Source organism: Balearica regulorum, chromosome 5 (genome assembly GCF_011004875.1).
Source record: "Balearica regulorum gibbericeps isolate bBalReg1 chromosome 5, bBalReg1.pri, whole genome shotgun sequence".
In the NCBI taxonomy this organism is placed as follows: domain Eukaryota; kingdom Metazoa; phylum Chordata; class Aves; order Gruiformes; family Gruidae; genus Balearica; species Balearica regulorum.
The window spans coordinates 23,436,901-23,457,839 of record NC_046188.1 but is presented as its reverse complement, the minus strand read 5'-3'; the positions used below and the strand labels follow the sequence as shown (position 1 = coordinate 23,457,839).

General features: G+C 39.5%; 1 protein-coding gene across 2 annotated transcripts; it reads right to left on the bottom strand.

Moving 5' to 3' along the window:
- Window positions 1-3,321: 3,321 nt before the first annotated feature.
- On the bottom strand, window positions 3,322-20,486 carry DIO2 (iodothyronine deiodinase 2). 2 transcript variants are annotated; one of them, XM_075753796.1, is made up of 2 exons: window positions 19,603-20,480; window positions 3,322-8,499 (listed from the first exon to the last, which is right to left on the bottom strand). In XM_075753796.1, exons 1-2 carry the CDS (start codon window positions 19,822-19,824, stop codon window positions 7,882-7,884), a joined length of 840 nt encoding a protein of 279 aa, XP_075609911.1. In that variant the 5' UTR covers window positions 19,825-20,480; the 3' UTR covers window positions 3,322-7,881. The 2 variants fall into 2 exon arrangements, with proteins under 2 accessions (XP_075609911.1, XP_010296072.2); XM_010297770.2 differs by having other exon boundaries at window positions 7,862-8,499; window positions 19,603-20,486.
- Between the last annotated feature and the right edge of the window lie 453 nt (window positions 20,487-20,939).

Sequence of the window (20,939 nt, the reverse complement as noted above, 5' to 3'; positions counted from 1 at the left end):
CTGTTGTGTGCCCTGAAAATCTTCCTCTGGCCTCACATTGACATGGATCATGATATAGGGCTTACAATGTCTGTTTTTCTGCTTCCCTCTACAACTCACAGAAACAACTCCAAACAGCTGTCATAAACCGCAAAGTCAGGAGTATCTCCTGACTTTGTCACAGCTACAGTTTCTGAAGGAAACCTGAAAAAAATACTTGTGTCCTGTAGAATTCTGTTTCAGATACTGAAAGTCCCATTGAAGGTATGGTTTGATGATCTAAGTAAATAAAAAGGGAGGCCTCATGGAGATTTTCGTGCATAGTCTCACTGGAACAGAAAAGGTCTGTTCAACTTTCTCTCCCAGCCTCACCTACTGTGATACTTGCACTGCTGAAAACAGTGCTGGGAAAACTTGTTGATCTACTGTCTCAGAAATATCCGTCCCAATAATAAACGGTATGACCCGAACATCAAATCAGCTCAGCACCAGTGTCATACAGTATAAATTAAGAGGTCATGGCAATCTGCTCAAGAGGAACTAGGTGTGATGCTGGACAGTTTGTCATGGCATTAGACAACAAATAACATTATACTGAGATACAGAGATGATGGTGACAGGCAAGAGAAATATCCTGAAAGAATAGCTATGATGTTTATATGCACTTTCAGTCAAGGCATCCAGCCTAGCTGTTTTCAAATTAGTGTATAGTAGAGGTGTACTTCTGGTTTTCAAGTACTTTGAGATGCCCTGGAAGCACAAGTGGCAAAGTTGTGCTATTTTCCATTAGGTGTGTTCAGTTTAGGTGAACTACTGTGGACAGTTTTAGCACTGTGAAATCCTGAGCCCCTCAAAGTCCCATTCAGTCCATCTGTAAAGATCTGCAAGGATCACTTAAAGAGAACTTTTGCAGCTGGTAAAAATCTGCTGCTCCTTCCATAGCAGCATCAACTACAAGACTTTCTTTTCTCATGAAGCAAGTGCTTTTCATTTACAAGCATAGTCCACCAATTTCTGGTTTGGAAGGATTGGCCTAATTTCCTGTGAGTCTCTGAGCAAACCTCAGAAAGATTTGTCTCACAGACATCTGGCCAGGTCTAGTGTATGGCACTCCCAGCACTCAGACCTTCTCCCTGTGTGAGGCTGAAGTGTTGGCCTTATGAGTTTTTACAAACTGCTGACAGACATGGGGAGATATGAACTCTAGTAGCCAAGGCTGAGATTAAAATCTGTATGTCTGCTCCCTTCCAGTCTGCAGGAAGCTAAATACTTGTTTGTGCTGTTACAATCTGCCCAGAAAGCCAGTGTTTAGCTCTGCAGACTGGTACATGGAAAATGATGTTTGAGAATAAACCTGCATGCAGATGATATGCACTGAAGATACACAGATAAACAGAACAAAATGCTGTATTCTCCCATATGTTACTTGACCTTCTGACAACTGACATCCTTTTAAAAGTACTCATACTTGAAGTCCTCAGATAATCTGTAGCCTTAAAAAAACCCCAAAGACTGAGATGAGAGAATCGTCACCAAGGGTATTGCAGGTTGGAAAAAGCAAGAGATGGGATATCAGGTGCAGGAAGAATATAAGGGAAAAAGACCAGAGTTAAAGGACATCAAAGGCGGATTAATTCCTAAAGATAAGGCTTTGGAGAAAACTTGCCCTCCTGTTACCTGCAAACCTAACCAATAGCTAAGTCACAGTAGCTTTTGCATGGGTAATACAAATACACATTTGAAAGTATGGGAAATACTGATTTACAAAGAGTACTTTTTCCTGCTTGCTACTTCTTTAATGTTATATAATAGGCACTATCTTAGGGAGGACTAAAACACTTGAGATGATAGATATTCATAGGTTTCATCTATAGGACCTATAATGGATGCTCCTTCTCTAGTCAAGTGACATAGTGAGGCTCAGAAATCTTTGAGGCCTTAAGGATTTGAACAGGATGCTCACTCAAAGTGTTTCCATTTCACATTAGCTCTGTAAGACACATTTAAGCTGGTGGATACATTAACATGAACATTACAAGCATGTAGGTATATACAGTGAGTCAAGTAATGGATCTAACTATGGAATTCATACTCACTTTAGTGAAGTTGATTTGTCTATGATCAGTCCTTAACCAACATTTAGGTCCTTTGTTTGAAGTTTATATTTGGGAAAGGTTTATTATGCCTCAGGAATTCTCCTCTTTGTCAGAAAGTAAGATCTTGAGCAGTAGTCAATTCTCTTGAGATACTGCTCTATAAATAATCCATTTTCTATTTTTGTTTTCCTTCTACCACAGATACCATCCATTCCAGAAAAAAATACTCTTACAAATAAATATTTGAGAGTACTCAGAGTCTAATTTTTGGTAACAAGTTATTTATTAATGATCCTATTTTCTAATGAAACTGTTATTTCATCACATCTGCCCTCACCTCATTTATACAGCTGTGAAATAAGAACCAAGTCCTGAAAGGTGTTTTTATTTCTTCCAGAATATTGAGTAGCTCCTTATGGCAACAATTGATATAAAGGTCATAATCACTAATGGCCGGATTACAGGAATATTCACACAACTCAAAAGTCTCCTTTCAGTACTTTTGGGGGTTATTTTTGTAACGTGAACTGGATAATCTAGAGCGAGCTATTTGTTTGGTTGTTCCAAGGGCCTGTCCAGCATACTGTAATGAACATTTCTGCTTGGGACACTTAGATGTAACAATTTCCATGGTTTTCCTTTTGGTGATTTGGTTTGTTCTTTCTTACCTATATTCACAAGCAGTTTTCAGATGTAGGGTCCCGTAAAACTTATTGCAACAAAAGATGACAAAGAGGAGGAAATTTCTAAAATACAACTAAACCACAAAGTGAGTTTGTTTAGGAAGTTGCTGGACATTCTTCCATTTTAATTTTTTTTCCCCTGTAACAGCTGTTCAGCTGTGCTTTTAATCTTATTTTTCACCTTTTACCTCTTGTGTGTTCACTGAAATGGGAGCTCCATGTGTAACTGATGAATTCACAACCAATTCATCCAGGTTTCATGTGCTACATACAGCTCAGCATGCTTTCTTCAAGCACATACTTTTTTTGAACAGTGCAATTCTGTGCAGACTCAACTGCTCTCCTTGCAGTTCTCAGTTTCTCTCCCTCTTATTTTTCTTAAAAGTTGAGTAGTCAGCTATTAATTTAGTCCTACCATTTATAAAGGGGTTTGGTCACATTGCTTAAGATCTAGTCAGGGTGGCATAGGCTATTGTATTAAATACAGTTTTACATTTCCTTGGTCTAATGTCAAGATTCCATTATGTATTAATAACCAATATTACAATAAGAAGACACAGAAAAGGTATATTTTCCTTTATTGTTTATTATAATATAAGAAAAACAAATCTAGAAAGCACATCTCATGGAGCACCATATTGTAACAAAATTTTGCTGGCTCTCCTACAAAGTATATTTTTGACATTTAAACAATGACACACACATAGTCAGTACACACAGGCATCTACACCCTGGAGATCTTCTTAATGGCCCCAAAGAGACCCATTTTTCAAATACAGAAACATTAAGGTGCACAGAGGAATGCCAGTGTGAGAGCATCTGAACGCCAACTGAGTTAATTACTCTTTTGTTAGCGATCTTCATAAGCACACAAGCCTTCATTGTCTCACCCCAATTTCTCTTCTCTGCAGTCTCCAAATTGGGCCCAAAGGTCACTGAACATGGATCCCGCACAGATATGGTGTAGAGTTGAACAAAACTGGCCAGTATTCCCTACCTGATACCTTTTATTGCTTTGGTTATAGTACTGAATGAAATTCTTAAAAACTCTTAAACCTACACTCCACATCACAGAAAAGCCACTTTCACACATACAGAAACATAACCTCCCTCCCCACACACACCTGAACGCATAGCACTGATGATACCGTTTTGAGAAGCTTTGTGGGTTTTCCCACCAAGATCACCTTCATAAAAATAATTGCATTTTGTTTTTCAAAGTGTCCAGACAGTTGTTCAACAATATATTTTGTAATATATTTCTTTCTTTTTAATAGGGCATGTTTTCCTCCTGCCTTAAATTCATGTCATTGTCTACACAAGCAAGAACAAAATGCTATTGTTTTCATCTGTACAAAATGCTTTACCTTCATTTTATACAGTGCTAAATAAATGATGCTAAGCACAGAACAATGTAGAATGATAGCCCAGAATAGCTTTTTACTTTGCTCAAAATGAAAAAGTACTGGAAGTTTCCCATACTAATGTTGAGACACAGTATTGGGGTCTCTGTTATATACAGTAGCCTTCCAGAATACTTTCAGGCACCTATTTTGTGAGCTATTGCTTAATATGTATGTCACACTGAAGCACCTCAAGTAATACGGTTTAGTGCCCTCAAACAGTGAGAGTAAGAGACAAAAGCAAATCCAGCCTCACAGCAGACCAGACCAATTGTGAAGTACAATGCTAGCAAGGTAGCAAAAATTGTGCCTGGACCCAAAACCACCCACTGTTACAATAACTTTGGGTATCTCACATATGGCCACTTTTATCATTAACTGAGGACAATGCATGAAGTTTAATTTAAAACAATTTCTAGGATATGTTTTAATTTTATGAATAAAACAACAAAAAACAAAAAAGAAGAGGTTGTAATTCTATCAGCCACTTACTAAAGGTATTTTTTTCCTCTAAGCCCATTTCTCTTTGAAATACTTTCCCTGCTTTCTGACAACAAATTTTCTGGGGAAATTTAAGGATTTGCAAAATGTATTTCTGTCCTGATAATCAGTGAGGCTGAACTATCTTTAAGTTTTGGGCAGGGTAATGCATTCATGCTGCCAAGAAAGAAATGAAGTTATTGTGTATTTTTTCTTGTGGAAAATCCTTGTGGATTTCCCATTTACAGGAGCCAATTTTATAATTTCTTTATACTGTGTGATATACAGGCATCTATGAATAACAAGACAAAATAATGGAAATTCAAAAGGAAGGAGAAAATGGACTTGAAAAATAACTGTAACTTTAGATACGTAAAGGGGTATTAACTAACTGAATTACTAACTCAGACTCTTTGCTCTGAGCTAAAGGTATGTTTCAACAGCTGTGCTAAACATTTGGCTAGCATTTCCCGAATAAAGAGTTCAGACTTCAACTGTATGATGGGGAAAAGATGAGAGAAAGAAAAGACTTACTAGTTCAAGTTTTACAAAGGCTATGGAGTCGCTATGGATTAATAAAGTTTCAGATGACTGAAGAATAGGATGTAAATAGGAAAGGATCTTGTGCTGGGTATACCAATACATATTTTCACTTGGACTAACTTGTACAGCTTAATCACCTGAGTAAAAGGACAAGGTAGCAAAAAAAAGAGATTCAGAGACAGGCAAAGAATATGGACCTGTATAAGAATATGAATTAGTGTTTGGCTTAAGAAACAAACAAGTTTTGTAAATTTTATATAGAGTATATAATCACTGACATACAGAAGAAAATTTGGGATCACTCTTGTTTATATGTTTTAGCATATAGGAGCAAGACATTGAAAAGCAGCGAATTTAAATCTGAAAAAAAAAATCTGGTTTTATTTGTTTTTCTTTGTTCTTAAACATGATGGGTTTTGATTTTAGTATTTCCCACCTCAAGAAATATTTAGGTCTTAAAACTCAGGATCAGCCTTTCATAGGGATGAGACATCAACAATCATATTAGGTAAGACAAAAATAATAAGGGCTGAAGCTAATGAAAATTCCAGAAGAAATTATTGCACCTTCCCCTGAAGCATCTGATACAGTCAGAGGTAGGACACTGGATTAAATAAACCATGTATTTTGGCTACGTTACTCTTTCTATGATATTAGGTTTAAAAATTTCAGTTATATATCCCAGTTAGTCACAAAAATGTCTAACAATCTTCCACACTGTGCAATGAGTTACAGTAACTTTAATGAATGGGAGGACAGAATAATAATAATTATTATTGGTCTTAGACATGCACACACACACACACAGACAGAGACATATGCCGTCTGAGAAGTGGGGCTCACCAGAAGGTCTTTACACACTTCTCTGAAACACATTACCAAACTGTGTAAGTGTGTGTGTGTATAGGTTTAATAGTGTGTGGAGGAAAACGTGAGAAGGAAGGGAAGCATGAACCTGAATATGGGCGAAATCACTCATGTTACTGTCATTATTTCAGATCTGTGCTTGAAAATACATTTCCAAATGCCTTGTACATTGGGTAAGTTAACCAACAGCCAAGCAAGAAGAAATACACAATGTTAAAGGGACACTGTGAAAATGAAAATATTTATGTATGTATTTTCTGTTCTTTCCTGTATTAGTATTAATACATCATGTTCCTGACAACTTGTAGGATGAGAAATTATAAGAATTAATTTGATTTTTGCCACTTACCCTGTTTATCTGTCTCATGTTTCTGCCAAAGTTGAGAGAAAACTTGGACAGGCCATCTCCTTATGGGTTTTCATTTACCAGCTCTAATGGGTTAGCACATTTTAAACTTGCCTTTTCATCAGGCTGGATTAAATAATTTTAGGTTTAGAAATACCTAAACATAATGTATACTCTGGCAGTATCTCTTTAAACATAATTAATAATTCCTCAAACCCATTCGTATCACAATTCTTCCATTTTACATTTATTCACACTAATTCACACTATTTGTCCTCCCTGTTTCTCTGGGAAAGCTTTTGAGAACACGAGTGAAACAAACAAATGATCATCTAATTCTGAGGCTGCAAACAAGTTAACTTCCAGACAAACTAACCTAGATATAAATTAGTTGCAGGTATTTAAGATAGCAAAAATCACCATGACTACATTTAACAGGGTAAATGACAGGATAGGTTTCCATTTAAATGAGGTAATATTGTGTATAAGTTCTCCCATCCCCAAAATACATCTGTAAGGTCATTATCTCAACTAAAAATAAGAGAGAGAAATAAGTTATTTTTAAAAAAGCTAAAAATGAAATTACCTTTAAGCCTATTGCTGGACAGAAAGAGATCAAAGAGGGTAAAGAAACAGAGAAGAGAACCAGAGAATACTGCTAACTGTGTGTTGTCAGCTCTGAGAACCGAGGGTTGGTTGGCATCAGCTGAGTTTTGTATCGTGATACTTGCTCTAGATGGTTCTCGCTGTTTTGTTTCAAATAGTCCAGGTTTTTTAACGGGCTTATTTGATCACCTTTGTCTTTTTGGTCCAACTCTATAGATTTTTAACATCTTTCTCAGCAGGCACAGGCCTGCATACTGGATACAAACATACAGATAGAATTACATAGTTAATATGCTGCGCAGAGGCGTCCATAGAGAGTACAAATACCAGCATACAATGTTTCATCTTGATATGAGCAGCCAGTCTGCATGCGCAATGCATTGCATGGCGGTTCCTGTAGTCTCTGAACACTAAAATCTGTAGGAGAGGACAATTCCACTGCATTTCGATGCAAAGTAATTGCAAACCCCCTGGCTCCTCCCAGGTTGTTTGTATTGGCCACAGGAGGGTAAAGAAGCGTTTCTGATGAAATGCACACCATTGCCTTTCCATAGATTGCCTTCCAAGCAGCAACGCTTCTGGCTCACCCCAGGGCCGATACTTCATCAGGCAGGTTCCTGGGAGATGGGTGTTATCCCATCGCTCTTCCTGCTCGCCAGCAGCACCTTTTCACAGAAGCCTCTTCACCTCTTCTGTCCTGTAGTGAGTGCAGGAGTGGAATTTTTTTCATACAATAATGTTTCTGTGGAGTTAGTTTTTTATTTTCTTTTCCTAGGTAACATTCATTTGACCTTGTTATCAAATGTGTTCTCCTGCAATCATCTGAAAGGCCTTATTCAAACCAGCATATGTTTTCTGTTTTTCCCTTTTACATCACCTTAAAGGGACACACCTGTTGACATAGCTTCTGTAGAGAACAGATTTCATCTTTTTCTGAAGTTTTGTTCCAGCCAAAGCCGAACCTCCTGCAGATTGTAGAAAAAGGGGCCTTTGCCTCCAAGGTAGGCAATTTTTTGTCTCTGCACAATGCATACTCGCTCAAATGAAACCCCGTAGGCCACATTGGCATTGTTGTCCATGCAGTCAGCCACCACTTGGCACTGAGGTGGCAAGGAAAAGCGCTCTAGGAGCTGGTGAGCAGCTGCGCATCGGTCTTCTTGGTTTCTGTGTTTCTTAACTTCAAATGAAGAGGGAGAGATTCCAGGGGCAGCCCAGCCATCTGATGGGTGAGCCTCATCGATGTAGACCAACAGAAAGTCAGCCACACCAGAGAACTCCTCCACCAGCTTGCTGAAGGCCGACAGCTGGCTTGTGAACGGTGGTCAGGTAGCTGAACCAAAGTTGACCACCAGTGGCCGCTCAGAGTTGGCAAAATCCAGAAGGTGGCATTTGGTTCCACACTTGCCACCGACACTCTTCCAGCTGCTACTGCTGCCATCACTGCCCTTGGCTATGTGGATTACACTGGAGTTTGGGGCTTCTCCTCCCAGTTTGACCTGATGGTAAAACAAATTAAAACATTGCAAGTTAGTGTGACTTGTTTGTCCAGTATCCTTATGACTGCTCTCTTCAAATAAATAGTCATCTGTTCAAAAAGTGCACCTAACTACCCACATGGACACTAGCATAGGGATACAGCAAATCATCAAAAGCAGCAGCTTCAAAAAGTTAATCATGTATTTTCTTTCAGACAGACTGCCTCCAATTTCTTTTAACTTTTCTCTGTGAGCCAAATTTTCTAGACATGATTTTTTCTTACTGCCATCCTCTGAGTTCTCTCCACATGGTTCACATCTTCCTCGAAGGGCAGTGTTCAAAACTTCAAAAGGGTTTTTACTAATTCTCAGAATAATCAGACAATTACTTCATGTATCTCAAAGGCTACACCTGTTTATACATTCCAGATGTTTGCTTTTTATGAAACATCATGACTGTTTTGGAGAAACAGTAGACTGTTGACTAGGGGTTAGCTAGTGAGAAGTTATAATGCCTTGGTCCCTTTTTCTGCCTTTCTAGTTGCTCCCCATCATGGATTTGGGTACTTCATCAGTCCAGCCTGAATTTGGTGCTTTGGACTTGGCCTCATTGAACTGCAACATACATTTCAAGCCATTTTTCCCATTCTCCAAAATCATTCTGCATTGTATTCCTGATCTTCACAACATACCCAGCGCCTCTCAATTTTGAGAGGTTTGCAGGTTTCATATGTGCATATTCTCTTTCATCCTGCAGTCCAACAATGGAAACACTCAGAGTACCAAACGCAAGAGAGATCTCTGCAGATGCCCACTCTATGTATCATCGTTTTGACAGTGGACCATCCAAGACTGGGGTCTCCCAAGGGTTTTCTAAACACTTTGCAGTAATTTTATCAGTGATTGACACATTTCCTTCTACTGCAATGTTTCTCTAGTAGATGACTGGGGAAAAAGCAGCAGGAAAAGGGAAAGTTTATAAGATGGTTGAAGTAGGATGAAGTGAAAGCGAACTGTTCTCAGCTCTAACCCCAGATCTGACTCAGACCCAACAGGCAATTGTGGAAAAGTCATTTTGCCTGACTGTTTCCATTTCCCTGCCTATAGAAAACAGACATAATATATGCATCTCACAGCAGGAACTGCCAGAATCAGGTGGAACCTGCAGAGGGCTCCAAGATCCTTAGCTGGTAACTGCTATAGAACCACAAAATATTATTACATAATAGAATTAGTTTTTAATGAACTCTGCCACAGCAATTCCTATGTATCTGCCTTTAACATCAAGCTCTAGTACAACAATGCAATTATCCTTTTGTGTTTTCCTGACTCTTTCTCTCTATTTGATTATGTTCAGAAGTGTTGCTCTGAAGGAAACACACAGGGCCAAATTCTGAAGTCTTTCATATTTTATTTATTTCCTTCTGAAGCTACACTCTATTTGAAGTTAGTAGAAGTTAATGCTGAATGAAAAATGTAAAAACTGAATAAATAACTGATTTTTGGTGCACTTCTACTCTACATTACATTATAGGGTATCCTGGTGAATCAGATACAATAAGAAGCTGAGTTGACAGCTGAATTGTTAACTGATGGGATTACTGCTGCAACTTGAAAAGAAAGTATATTGGAGATACTGGATCCTCCATTTCTCCCTGAGAAACCTGACTACCTTGAACAAGCATTATTTCATCAGAATAGCAATAGAAGCAAGAGTTTAACCAAAGCAAAGTTTGTAATGCACTACCCTTAAAGCTGCTAGACTTCACAGCTACATGAGAAGGTCTCACAGCAAGTTGGCACACGTTCTAAACATCATTTTGACTACTTTCTATGGGGCAAATTCAATTTATTCAGAGATCAGCAAGGAAGAGAGCCACAGAAAGACTGCCTAAGACCCACAAATCTCCCCAGGCCAAGCACGTAGTGATCACATGAGCAGAGGATGTGCAGCCGCACCACAGGCAAGGGAAGCAAGTGATGCCCCAGGAAATCACAGCCCCTCATGGCCTCCCTCCCCATAAACCTGCATCTGCAGCATTGCTATCTGATAGAGCCTTGGTAACAGTTAAAAAAAAAAAAAAAAGCCTTGTGCTCATTAGCCTTTTAAAGCAAGTGAGGTTTGAAATAGTTGCATTTAGGACCTGCTGGACCTGCTGTGGGAGTGGGCTGTCCGTTGAACTCAAAGAAGGGAAAAAGCTGTATCACAGTTTTTGAGACGAAAGGATCTATTTGGAGAGAGGCAGGCTCAGAGACTCAGGCTGTAGCATTTAAGCATCTTTCAGCATTTAATAAGTGCTGCTACAGGCCACCTACACCTTAGCAGGTAGTAGGTACTCTTCTGTGCAGCTGCTGAACATCGCATTTCTGTCTGTCATTCTGTGCAGTAAGATAGGAAAAGCAGAAATGAGTAAGGTAAAGGGCCAGACTTGAGCAAAAAAACCACACAGGTCAAGATCATTTGGTGGCTATATAATCATCCTGAGGGCTGCATTCAACCCATAAACCAGCTAGACAACATTGGTAACTACCAAAAAAAGGACATATCTCAAGAAAGACAACATCTGCACAAACACTAGATCCTTCTTTACCTAGAAAGCTTAACTGTTCTTGCACCACCGAGCAAATGCTTTTTCAGAGCTAGCTTGCCCAAAATGTGCCTTCTGGGCAAAGCCTGACATGTAAGTATCTGTGCTGCACCCACTCCCTGGATGAATAATGGACTTCAGTATTTAGGAGTGTGCACTCATCCAGTCAAAGAAAAGAAGTAATAACATGTGATTTATCTCATAAATCACAATTAAGCAACACACTGAATTTCTGATATTTGCTGGCACTCTTCAGAGGAGAAAAAAAATAAAGGTAGAAAAGATAGAAGCAACTAGAACTCAGCAATGAACAGAGCTGCTCAGGAGACAAAAAACATCTGAGCAACTGTTTCCCCTAACTCTTCTGGTTTTATTTTAACAAAACTATTATGACTGAAAATACTCTAACCAACACACTTGAACTGGGAAACCAGAGTCTGCTTCTTGATCATATTTAAGCAGAAGAGAGGCTACATGCTGTAAGCTCCTCATTACCAACTCTTCACTCAGGTCTACCAAATGCTTCTTTTCCTAGATAAGTTTGCAAACTCTGAAGGAACACACTAACAAAACAACTCCCATTGAACACTAGCATAGGAATGCCCTTCAAGTCCTAGTTAACATCGATACCAAGGATGGCGAGGTATTTCACTGTTCTCCAACTGCGCGAGTTTGCATTCTGTCTCTCATACTCCTCGTTGACCAAAAAATAGAATGGATTTAGGAAATAAAATACAAATATGTCCTACATCACCTTATGGCAGTTTCTCTTCATTTCCCACAGCCATGAAGTAAGTCTTATGGCCGCAGGTTACCTATCATTTAAATTTGTTTCTAGGAGTGCTTCTGTTGGGTTTTTTTCCCCTTAATGAGACATCCTTGCCAAGCAGGCATTCACGAGGCATTTTCTGCTCTTGTAGAGGAGTAATTAGGTCGGTGCCTTGTTCCATGCCAGTGTCAGGCACTCCAAAAAGCAGCCCTGCCCAGTCGTTAATGCTTAAACATAAGCAGCGGCATCTCCACTAATTGGTCTTGATGAAGTGCTGATGTTCCAAAGGGACTCTTTATTTCACCAGGCTCGGGAACCGATTGACACAGGATGACAATATCATCCTTGCTGATCATCTGCATTGTAGGCCTTGGCTGTCGTCTTTGTTGTTATTTATTGAAAGAAAAAATAGCTCTTGGAAAAGAAAATCAACGCAATGAGAAAACAAACAAAAAACCCCATGTATTCAGCCAAACCGCTTTTGAAATCTTACACAAAGGCAGGCAAAATATAAATTCTGAGAAACGAACTAGCAGAATTCCCCTCACATGCGATCCAGCATTTCTATAATCACGTACTTATGTGCGTGAATTTTTGGGCATTCGGCGCCAGCCTTCTGGATGAGGTGGAAACCAGGCAGCCTGCGGGCACCCCCTCCTGCACAGCCTGCATGGGACATGGAAGGTAGGCCAACCTAATCTGACAGCCTGCCTGGCCATCAGCAAGAGCAAGCACCAGCCTGACACCAAAGCAGTGACTTGCATCATTTGTGTGAATTTTGTGTTTGCTTGACAGCCTTGGTATTGCATCTCCTTCTCCGAGTCTGCACACAGAGTGAAAAGGGAACAAGGTTGCTGATGCTTTAGCACGCAGACTGCAAAATGAAGGAGACTTAGGAGCAGGAAATAAAGCGCTATTCATAAACTACAGGCTAGAAATAGCACATACTGCTAACTTTGTTGTACATTCTCCATGAGGACTAGGAAAAGCCCCACAAACAAAACATTGCCTCCTCATTTACCTTTTCTTTTTTCTCATTTTGCTTTTATCAGCTTTAACACAACCCTCCTGGGACCCCATGCACTGGAATATGGCTTTCACTCCCTGCATGAGGGATTTTCAAACAGTTTGGCAGACTCATCAGGCTGTGTCAACCCCCTAAAGAAAATAGGTGTTGCCAGACAATTATCAGTCTGTGATATTAGCCATTTAAATATGGACATGCTGTGTTTGGGACTGGAGTCCAGCGACTGGTAATGAACTGAATCCCTGGAGCTTTTTGCTCCTTTTCACATTCTCTGCTTTGCTTTGATTTGATCCCATTCAGCTAAATATAGCCTCTGAACAGCCCACTATTTCTCAGTGCTTCATCCAAATCATAATCAGACTCTGGCTGGAGAATTACATAAATTATTATTTTTGTTTTCTTCATTTATATGACCCAGTGTGGTGCAGTGGATAAAAATTACAGGAGACCCTTGTCTGGAGTAGTGTACAGGAGTTTGAGCTCTTCGTTTGTCCCAGGGAGGTGGCAGCTTGCTTTAAGAGACTTGATTACCAGAATTGGAGAGCAGACTGGAATTAACTTGAGTTCTCCCAGAGTCCAGAGATTTTATTTAAGGATCAGGTGTGTGAAGCTGAGGGAGGGAAGTGGGAGACAAATTAAAAGGGCACAGTCCAGATAAAAATAACTAGTCAAATGCTGCTCTTTTTATTTAAAAACTGCCAGTCCCACAAATGAGCATACATGGCAGAGGGAAAGCATAAAGGAGCCTTTTGCCTTGCACTCTTATAAAAGAAAATGGATAATTTTAGTTCCTCTGATCAGGGAGCCCACAGCAAGCTTCTTAAGGGCTTACGTTTCCCTCCAGATGGGAGCATGGCCCACAACATCATGGCGTCTGGGCCACTGGCTGCCCTTGTGGACTCTACCTACAGTTGACAGAGGCCTTCACCAGGCTTTGATAATCAGCACCTGGAGGACCTTTGAAGTTAATTTGGATGATTTTTTTAATTTATTTTTTATTTTTTACTCAGCTTTAGCACTATATGAATACACAGTGGGGGTTTTGTAAGAGAGAGTGAGCTGGAGTGCAAGGACTAGGTACGATCCTTTTCCTGGGTGGTAGCTGTTAGCTAATTATTTGTGTCTACAACAGTTGAAGGGGGTTTTCACCAGGGTTTGACAAAAAGGCAAGTGGTCCTTTCAGTCAGTTTTTCACACATAAGGGTGAAAATGGAAGACTGCAAAGAGCTGGTGCGGAAGAAGTGAAGTTAGATCCTAAAAATTAAACAGGTAGAATGAGACCACATGTGGGATAGGAGTTGTCATTTTCCTTTTCCTACCCTTTGTCTGCCCAGAGTGTTTGAACTGTAAGCTCCATGGGACAAACTGTCTGCTCCTCTTGTTTAGGACACTGCCTAGTACAATGGGTCCCTGGTCTAGGTTGGTCCTCAGACATTACTATAACAAACATGATTATATATTAATAATAATGACAATGTTTTAATAATAATGACAATGACAAGCCCAAATCCTGTTGAATTTATGTTCCAAACACTGCAGGAAAGGTTTTAATTGTGGTTTGGTTTTGTTTTGTTTTTCTCGCTTCTTTCAAGATTGTTTTCATTTGAAAATGTGAATGAAAACAATTCTGCTAAGGCTGAACTTTGTAAAAGCAATAAAATATTTTTAATACCACACAATGTCTAGTTCTAAACCCTGAAACGATACAACACACTGTCTTTCACAAATTCTCTTTATCACTGTCAGATGCAGAGAAGAGATGTTTCCTTACCTTGCAGACAAAATAAATGCAAATAATAAGTACAGAGGTTATGTCTTTGTTCCAACCTTTGAAAGATTTCTCCAAAAAGCAACGAGTCACTAGACAGCCAAACAGCAGGTAAAGGATTACGCCATTACATTACTTTCACATACAGCTTCGTGTCAATGCTGTGCAGCATGCACTTAACATGACAGTTTTCACACTGGCCTGCTTTGCATACCGATTTTTTTTTAAGGAATAAATAATGTACCTATCAGGCAGGCAGAAGTAGCCAAAGGTAATTTAATTGTGCCTCCCTGAAATCTTGGGAAAATCCCACTGGGTGTGGGATCCCTACGTTGTGCAGTTGGGATCCTGTGCCAACCGTTCCCTCCGTGCTGGGTCTGTCATGCCAGAGCTTGCTGGTGGCCCGTTCTAAAGACAGTAAAAAGCTGTACAAGTACATACACACACCCATCACTATCCATCGTTTGAGATACTGTCATCCTTCTGAGTGAGGGCTGTACATTTACACACGTGCATATATGGACACACGCATGTTACCCTCATAGGTGCACCACGGCATTCCTAAGCATTTGGCTGCTTCGAGGTGATGCCATTAAGGTCTTCCCCCTAACTAGCCTGTACTGAGGTGAAGAGGGAGGATTTCCTCTAGGATAACCTTACAGCTCTCTACTGGAGACCAAGAACAGTAGCTCTGCATTCCTGAAACACAAAGCTTGTACCTGGCACTGAAAAGTTCCCAGCACGAGGCCTCACCGCTGTGCACTGCTAATGGGTGCAACCTTTTTTGTACCCATTTTAAAAGCATTTTAAGATAACAGTTTCTCACCTTTGAAATCTTAGAAAGCAGATTCATTCCAGTACTAAACAAAGCATGGAACTTAGCAGGTAAAAAATGCTATTAAAAGTAAATACAACGGGGTTTTTTTCAAAACTTCTCTAGCTTTTTCTCTGGATTTCTATAAGATATGTAGCACATTCAGTATACATGCTGTGGGCAAAAACAAATGCCTCACTGGCATTTGTGCAGACAGCCTATATAAATCATGCAGAAGGCACTCTAACACCCTCCCAAAAATCTCTTCCTTTTTCTCTCTTATCAGGAGGTGTGGTTGCATTCATATCTATCTATACGTATACATACACATATATATGCATATACATATACAGAGAAGTAAGAGAGGACTGACTCCTGAAAGTGCAGATTATGTATGACTATGTGTGTGTATTTTTGCATTTATACACATATACGTATATGTACGTACATATATATAGACAGATACACACATGTATCTGTATACATACAAACACATATGGAAGTATAAATACCTACACACACATACATACATGATTTGCTCTTCAGGAGTCAATCCACTCATTTCTGTAGATAAACAGAGCACAACAGTAAATTAGAAAAATAACATTTAAATAAAATAGTTGCACTCTTTTAATTATATAAAGTTAATGCAACTTGACTACTAGCTCTATTTATCTCTGTTATGACAATTAATCTGGTTCTAAAGACTCCCTTGTAATGTAAGACACGCTTGCCTCTCGGAAAAGAATAGGAGGAGGATGTTGTATAAATCACAAAGCTGGTGCAATGTAGACAATAACAACACTGAGTGTGACAGATACTGAACTCAGAGCTAAGGAAGTAAACTGAAACATATTAATCATTGATAACATTTACATAAGAAAATGAAAATAAAGAAAAGATCAATAATTTTGATTCCAGTGGGACTGTAAAATGTGGAGAAAACAAGTCATATAGAATGTTCCAATAAAAAAGAATACTGAATATACTGTATATACAGTATACAACAAACTCTGCATTGCTTCCCCACTGAGGATGTTAAAATCTTCAACTGTTGCTAGGTAATCTTGCCTATGAAATAATTGCCCTAACCAAAAAGTCATATGCAAGAATACTTAATAACAACAAAAAGCAGAACAAAAGCAAGTTGAAATTTGGGTAAAGATATTCAAAAGTTTTTCTAGAAGGAAAAATGCATCAGAATAGCTATTTTCAAATATATTCTACTTGAACTATTCCAAGATCATCTCTTATACACACTAGTCTTGAAGCAAAATCACTTAATTCTGGGACAGTCTGTGTGCTTTCAAGATAGAGCTCCTTTCTTGTAATAAACTTACTTTAATCCAGAATCTAATATCTACCCACAGAGTTTTTCTGGAACGGTTTCCAGTAAATTTTTCTGAGAATAGAAATTTTACATCAAGTACTTTTGTGAAAAATGTTATGAAATGTACTCAGGAAGAGTTCTGTGTAAGTGACACAAAACACAGCAAAACCAAGCAGTTACTGCTTTAATCCAGTCTTCTGCTAACAGGCAGTCTAGATTTGGTTTATCTCAGACATCTGCAGTTCTGCTATTCTAGCTGAAAAATGGTGATTATCTCATAAATACTACTCAAAGGAATGAGCTTAAGCACCTGCTTAAGTATTTGCTAATACCTGGGTTCAGCTAGCAAATTGGAACAATAAGCAATCATGGTTATGATATCGACTGCATTTTGCCATACTGTTTAGTACCCCGATTCCATAATATTTTCATTTCCTCCCTTCACTAATTGGCTAAGATTAAGGTATCAGAATTGGGCAGTCTTATTCAGGATCTAGAAAAAGATAATTTAAGGGAAAAAATGCTTTGTGGAACAGTATTTAATATATTTCACTATTTCTCATGCTTTCTAAACATGCCATAAAGCAGGGTGTATTTCAAATTTTTTCAATTCTACCAGTGCAGCTTTCCAGCTGAAACTTTTTTTTTCTTTCTCTTGCTTCTAGAAGCAGCAGCAGATTCTCCTCCATTATGGAGGTGATGACTCTTCTTCTACCAATATTGCTCCTCAGTTTATTGTGTCCCCTCTATAATTTGATTTCTATACTTATCTACCTTTCTGTAACAATCAAGGGTTTCCAATGATCTTCTGTCCTTATGGCCCATAATTCTATTAAGGAAAACAGTCTTTCCATGAATTGTTAGTCAGCTAATTTTGTCTTAAGGACAGCTGGCATGAATGAATTTTTTCCCCTTTTTGGAACAAGGTGATAAAATTTGGTTATGTTTATATGCATTTTTCTGCTCAGTTCATTGAGGCGCAGAATTCATTCTAGGGACCTTAAAGCCTGATTGACCTGAACAATCTAGGTCATTTAATGGTGATAAGGGAGAGTTTTTAATTACCAAAGTTCAAGGTATGAGCTTCACTGCCAACACCAAAAATAGCACAGTCATCTTCCCTGTAGCTTCTATGGTTGACATCAACAGTACTGAGAAAAAGGCAAGATATGACTTTGGAAAGTACAGAAAGGCATGTGACATCTTTATTTTAAATCATTTTGTGCTATTTAAGCAAAATGAGATTGAAAATATCTCATGGATATAAGGTTCTTCACAACTCCACACTTTCTCCACACCCTGGGCCATATACAGGTTGCAAATGTGGAACTGGAAACTTGGCTGTTTCAGAGCTGTGTTGCCAACTTCCACTAGAGCCTTGACCAAGTCATGTGTTAACTGTCCTGCCTTGTCTTGTCTGTAAAATGGGAACAATTGTGTTCCACGGCCCATTTAACAAGGCCACTGTAAAATTTACTTAATGTCTGTGAAGAGACTAAAAACAGAAACTAGAAGGGCTAGAATAGTGAGCTTCATTCAGCATTACTTTATTTGGGTAGCCAGCTGGCTGATTCCTAGGGTGGCAGTAAGAGGTTGACCCATTTGGCAAACGCTAATGTTATTTATATTTGTCTTACACTGAAAATTAATGTCCCCGTGGCTTGGGTTTCAGGCTAAGCAGCTTGTATTCCATATCACAAAGCCAGCAAACACCAACAGCAGGTCTTCACATCTCTAAGTAGGAGCAAATACAACAGCCATTGTGGGGGTAGTGAAAGGGGACTGGGGGGAAGGCGATACAAAAGGAAATATTTCAGAAGATACAGAGTTTTCGTTTGGATAGGACCCCTATGATCTCATGACATCACATAGGGTATGTTAAATTAGATGGTCTAAATAAGACAACACATTAACAGACTAAGCACTGTTTTGGAAGCCACAGAGCTCTGAATCCAGCTCTTCTACTTACTAACTGGGTGGCCTGTGCAAGAAATTTCATCTTTTTGGGTCCACCTTTTCAATCTATAAAAGGGAACTATAACTACCTCCTGAGACCTGGGCAGTACCACTGGGTAATGTTTGTACAAAACTTAAAGGGAAAAAAAAAGTACACGTTGCATAACTGCTATTGGCTTTATTAACTTAAATCGCCAGGCAGCTGTCCCTCAGCTAGTCAAGTTCATTTTTAATCTCTCACATGTCCCTCTGTCACTGCCTTCATGAAGAAAAAAGGCTGTTTCCCTCCTTGCCCTGTTTTACTATTACCTGGATGCTTCCTCCAATATAAAAATTAACATATGAGTAATAAAAAATGCCAGTGTAATAACAAAGGTTCATTTCTATCTTTTACTCTAATTAAAACAATTCTACATTACACAGATGATGTCTACCTATGTAGAGCTCTATCTGAAGATGAAGTCTTTGTGTAATCTCTGAGGATCTCGCATGGCAAACAAACAGCTGTGAAAACATCCGGAACATTTTACAATTATTCTTATACGAAGATCATGAAATACTGTATAAACATGAAGATTATTATTCGTACCGGTGGGGAAACTGAGGCACGGCTAAACTAAGTGACATGGCCATGGCTGCAGGCAGAGTTAGTGGCAGAGCAGAGACACAGCGGCTCCTGAATCTCGTGAACCCTTAGCCCCGACTTAAAAGCGCGGCTCCTTGCAGTCCAGACCTCTCCCATCACACTTAACATCAAATCGGAGACAGTCTGCACCGCACAGAGTCATTCCCTTCCCTTCTCCGTTGACGACAGGGATGTTCATCACAGCTCCCCCACCCCAACCTGCCAGTCCCCATCCCCGTGTACCCACCTGCTTGTAGGCGTCCAGGAGGAAGCTGTTCCAGACGCAGCGCAGCCCCTCCGAGGTCAGCATCCTCCGCCACTCACCGCGCCCAGACTTAGACCGGCTCAGAAATAGCACCATGTGCTTCAGGAGGATCACCGAGTCATACAGCGCAAGGAAGAGGCAATTGGAGAAAAAGACCGGCAAGATCTGAAGCGTGATCAGCAAATCCACACTTAGCAGACCCATCTTCCTTGCTGCTTCTCTTCAGCCGGATGCCTTCAGCTCCCTTTTTTTGCCCTGTATCCTCATTTAAAAAAGTAAAGTAAAAAGCATTTCAAAAGCCTCGTTATCCCTCCCTCAGCCGCTCTCTTTAAAATGAGCAGAGATAGTTAAATATGAGCAGGCTGGTTAAAACCATAACTGCATGATACTCATTCAACTCGGAGCTGCTTATTTTTCAGAAACTAAGATGTTAACAAAATTCTTCCCTTAACCAGGAGACCTGATTTTGTTGAAGAGAGAGGCAGCTGTGTTTCCAGTTCCCTGCAGTTACAAAATTTAAGCTGAGACTGTTAATTGTTAACTTTCCTGCACTATCCCATTGTTTCTCAGCTATTTAAGCACTGAGCAGACCTCTCTCATTTCTGTGTCAGTAAAGCGAGCTACCAGGTGCAACAATACTTTTTTTAAAAAAGGTTTATGTACATAAACTTTCTGTTCCTTCCTCCCTCCCTGTCTCTCTCCTTCTCTCTCTCTTTCCCTCTCTCCCCCCTCCCCCCCGCCTCTCTCTATTCCTGCCTTCCTTCTCTCGCCCTCTCTCTTGCTATCTGCCTATGGTGCAAAGTGCTTTCCCCTCTGGAGCCCTAGCTTGCTTCCCTGAAGCCTTTTATACATTCCCTAGCTAATTGCTGCAATAGAGAAATGAAACCCTAATCTTAGTAAAGATCTTGACGTCAATGTAAAAGAGGGCTTTACTTTGGCCAGGACTGCAGTGAATAGAAAAATGAAATTCTCAAAACTTTTTTTTTTTTTTTTTTTTTTTTTTTTAGAGAGAGAGGAGAAAGAGAGACAGCAAGGGTGGAACTTTGCTTTGCTTTGAAAAGGAAAAAGAAAAAAAACAATATGCTTCTGACTGCTCTTACAAAATGCTTTAAAATTTTGGAAAAAGTATTTTCATATGACATGGAAAGTGACACAGCAACGCAGGCTTCTGTTGTCGATTTTTTTTTTTTTTCTCATGTCTGGGTTTTTATTTCCTTTGCCCTTTTGTCTTTTCCAGGAAGGTGTGTGAGTTGATGCATCCCAAGAAAGGGCATATCACTTCTGTACACATTTTCCTCCCACCTCCATGAAGTATAACA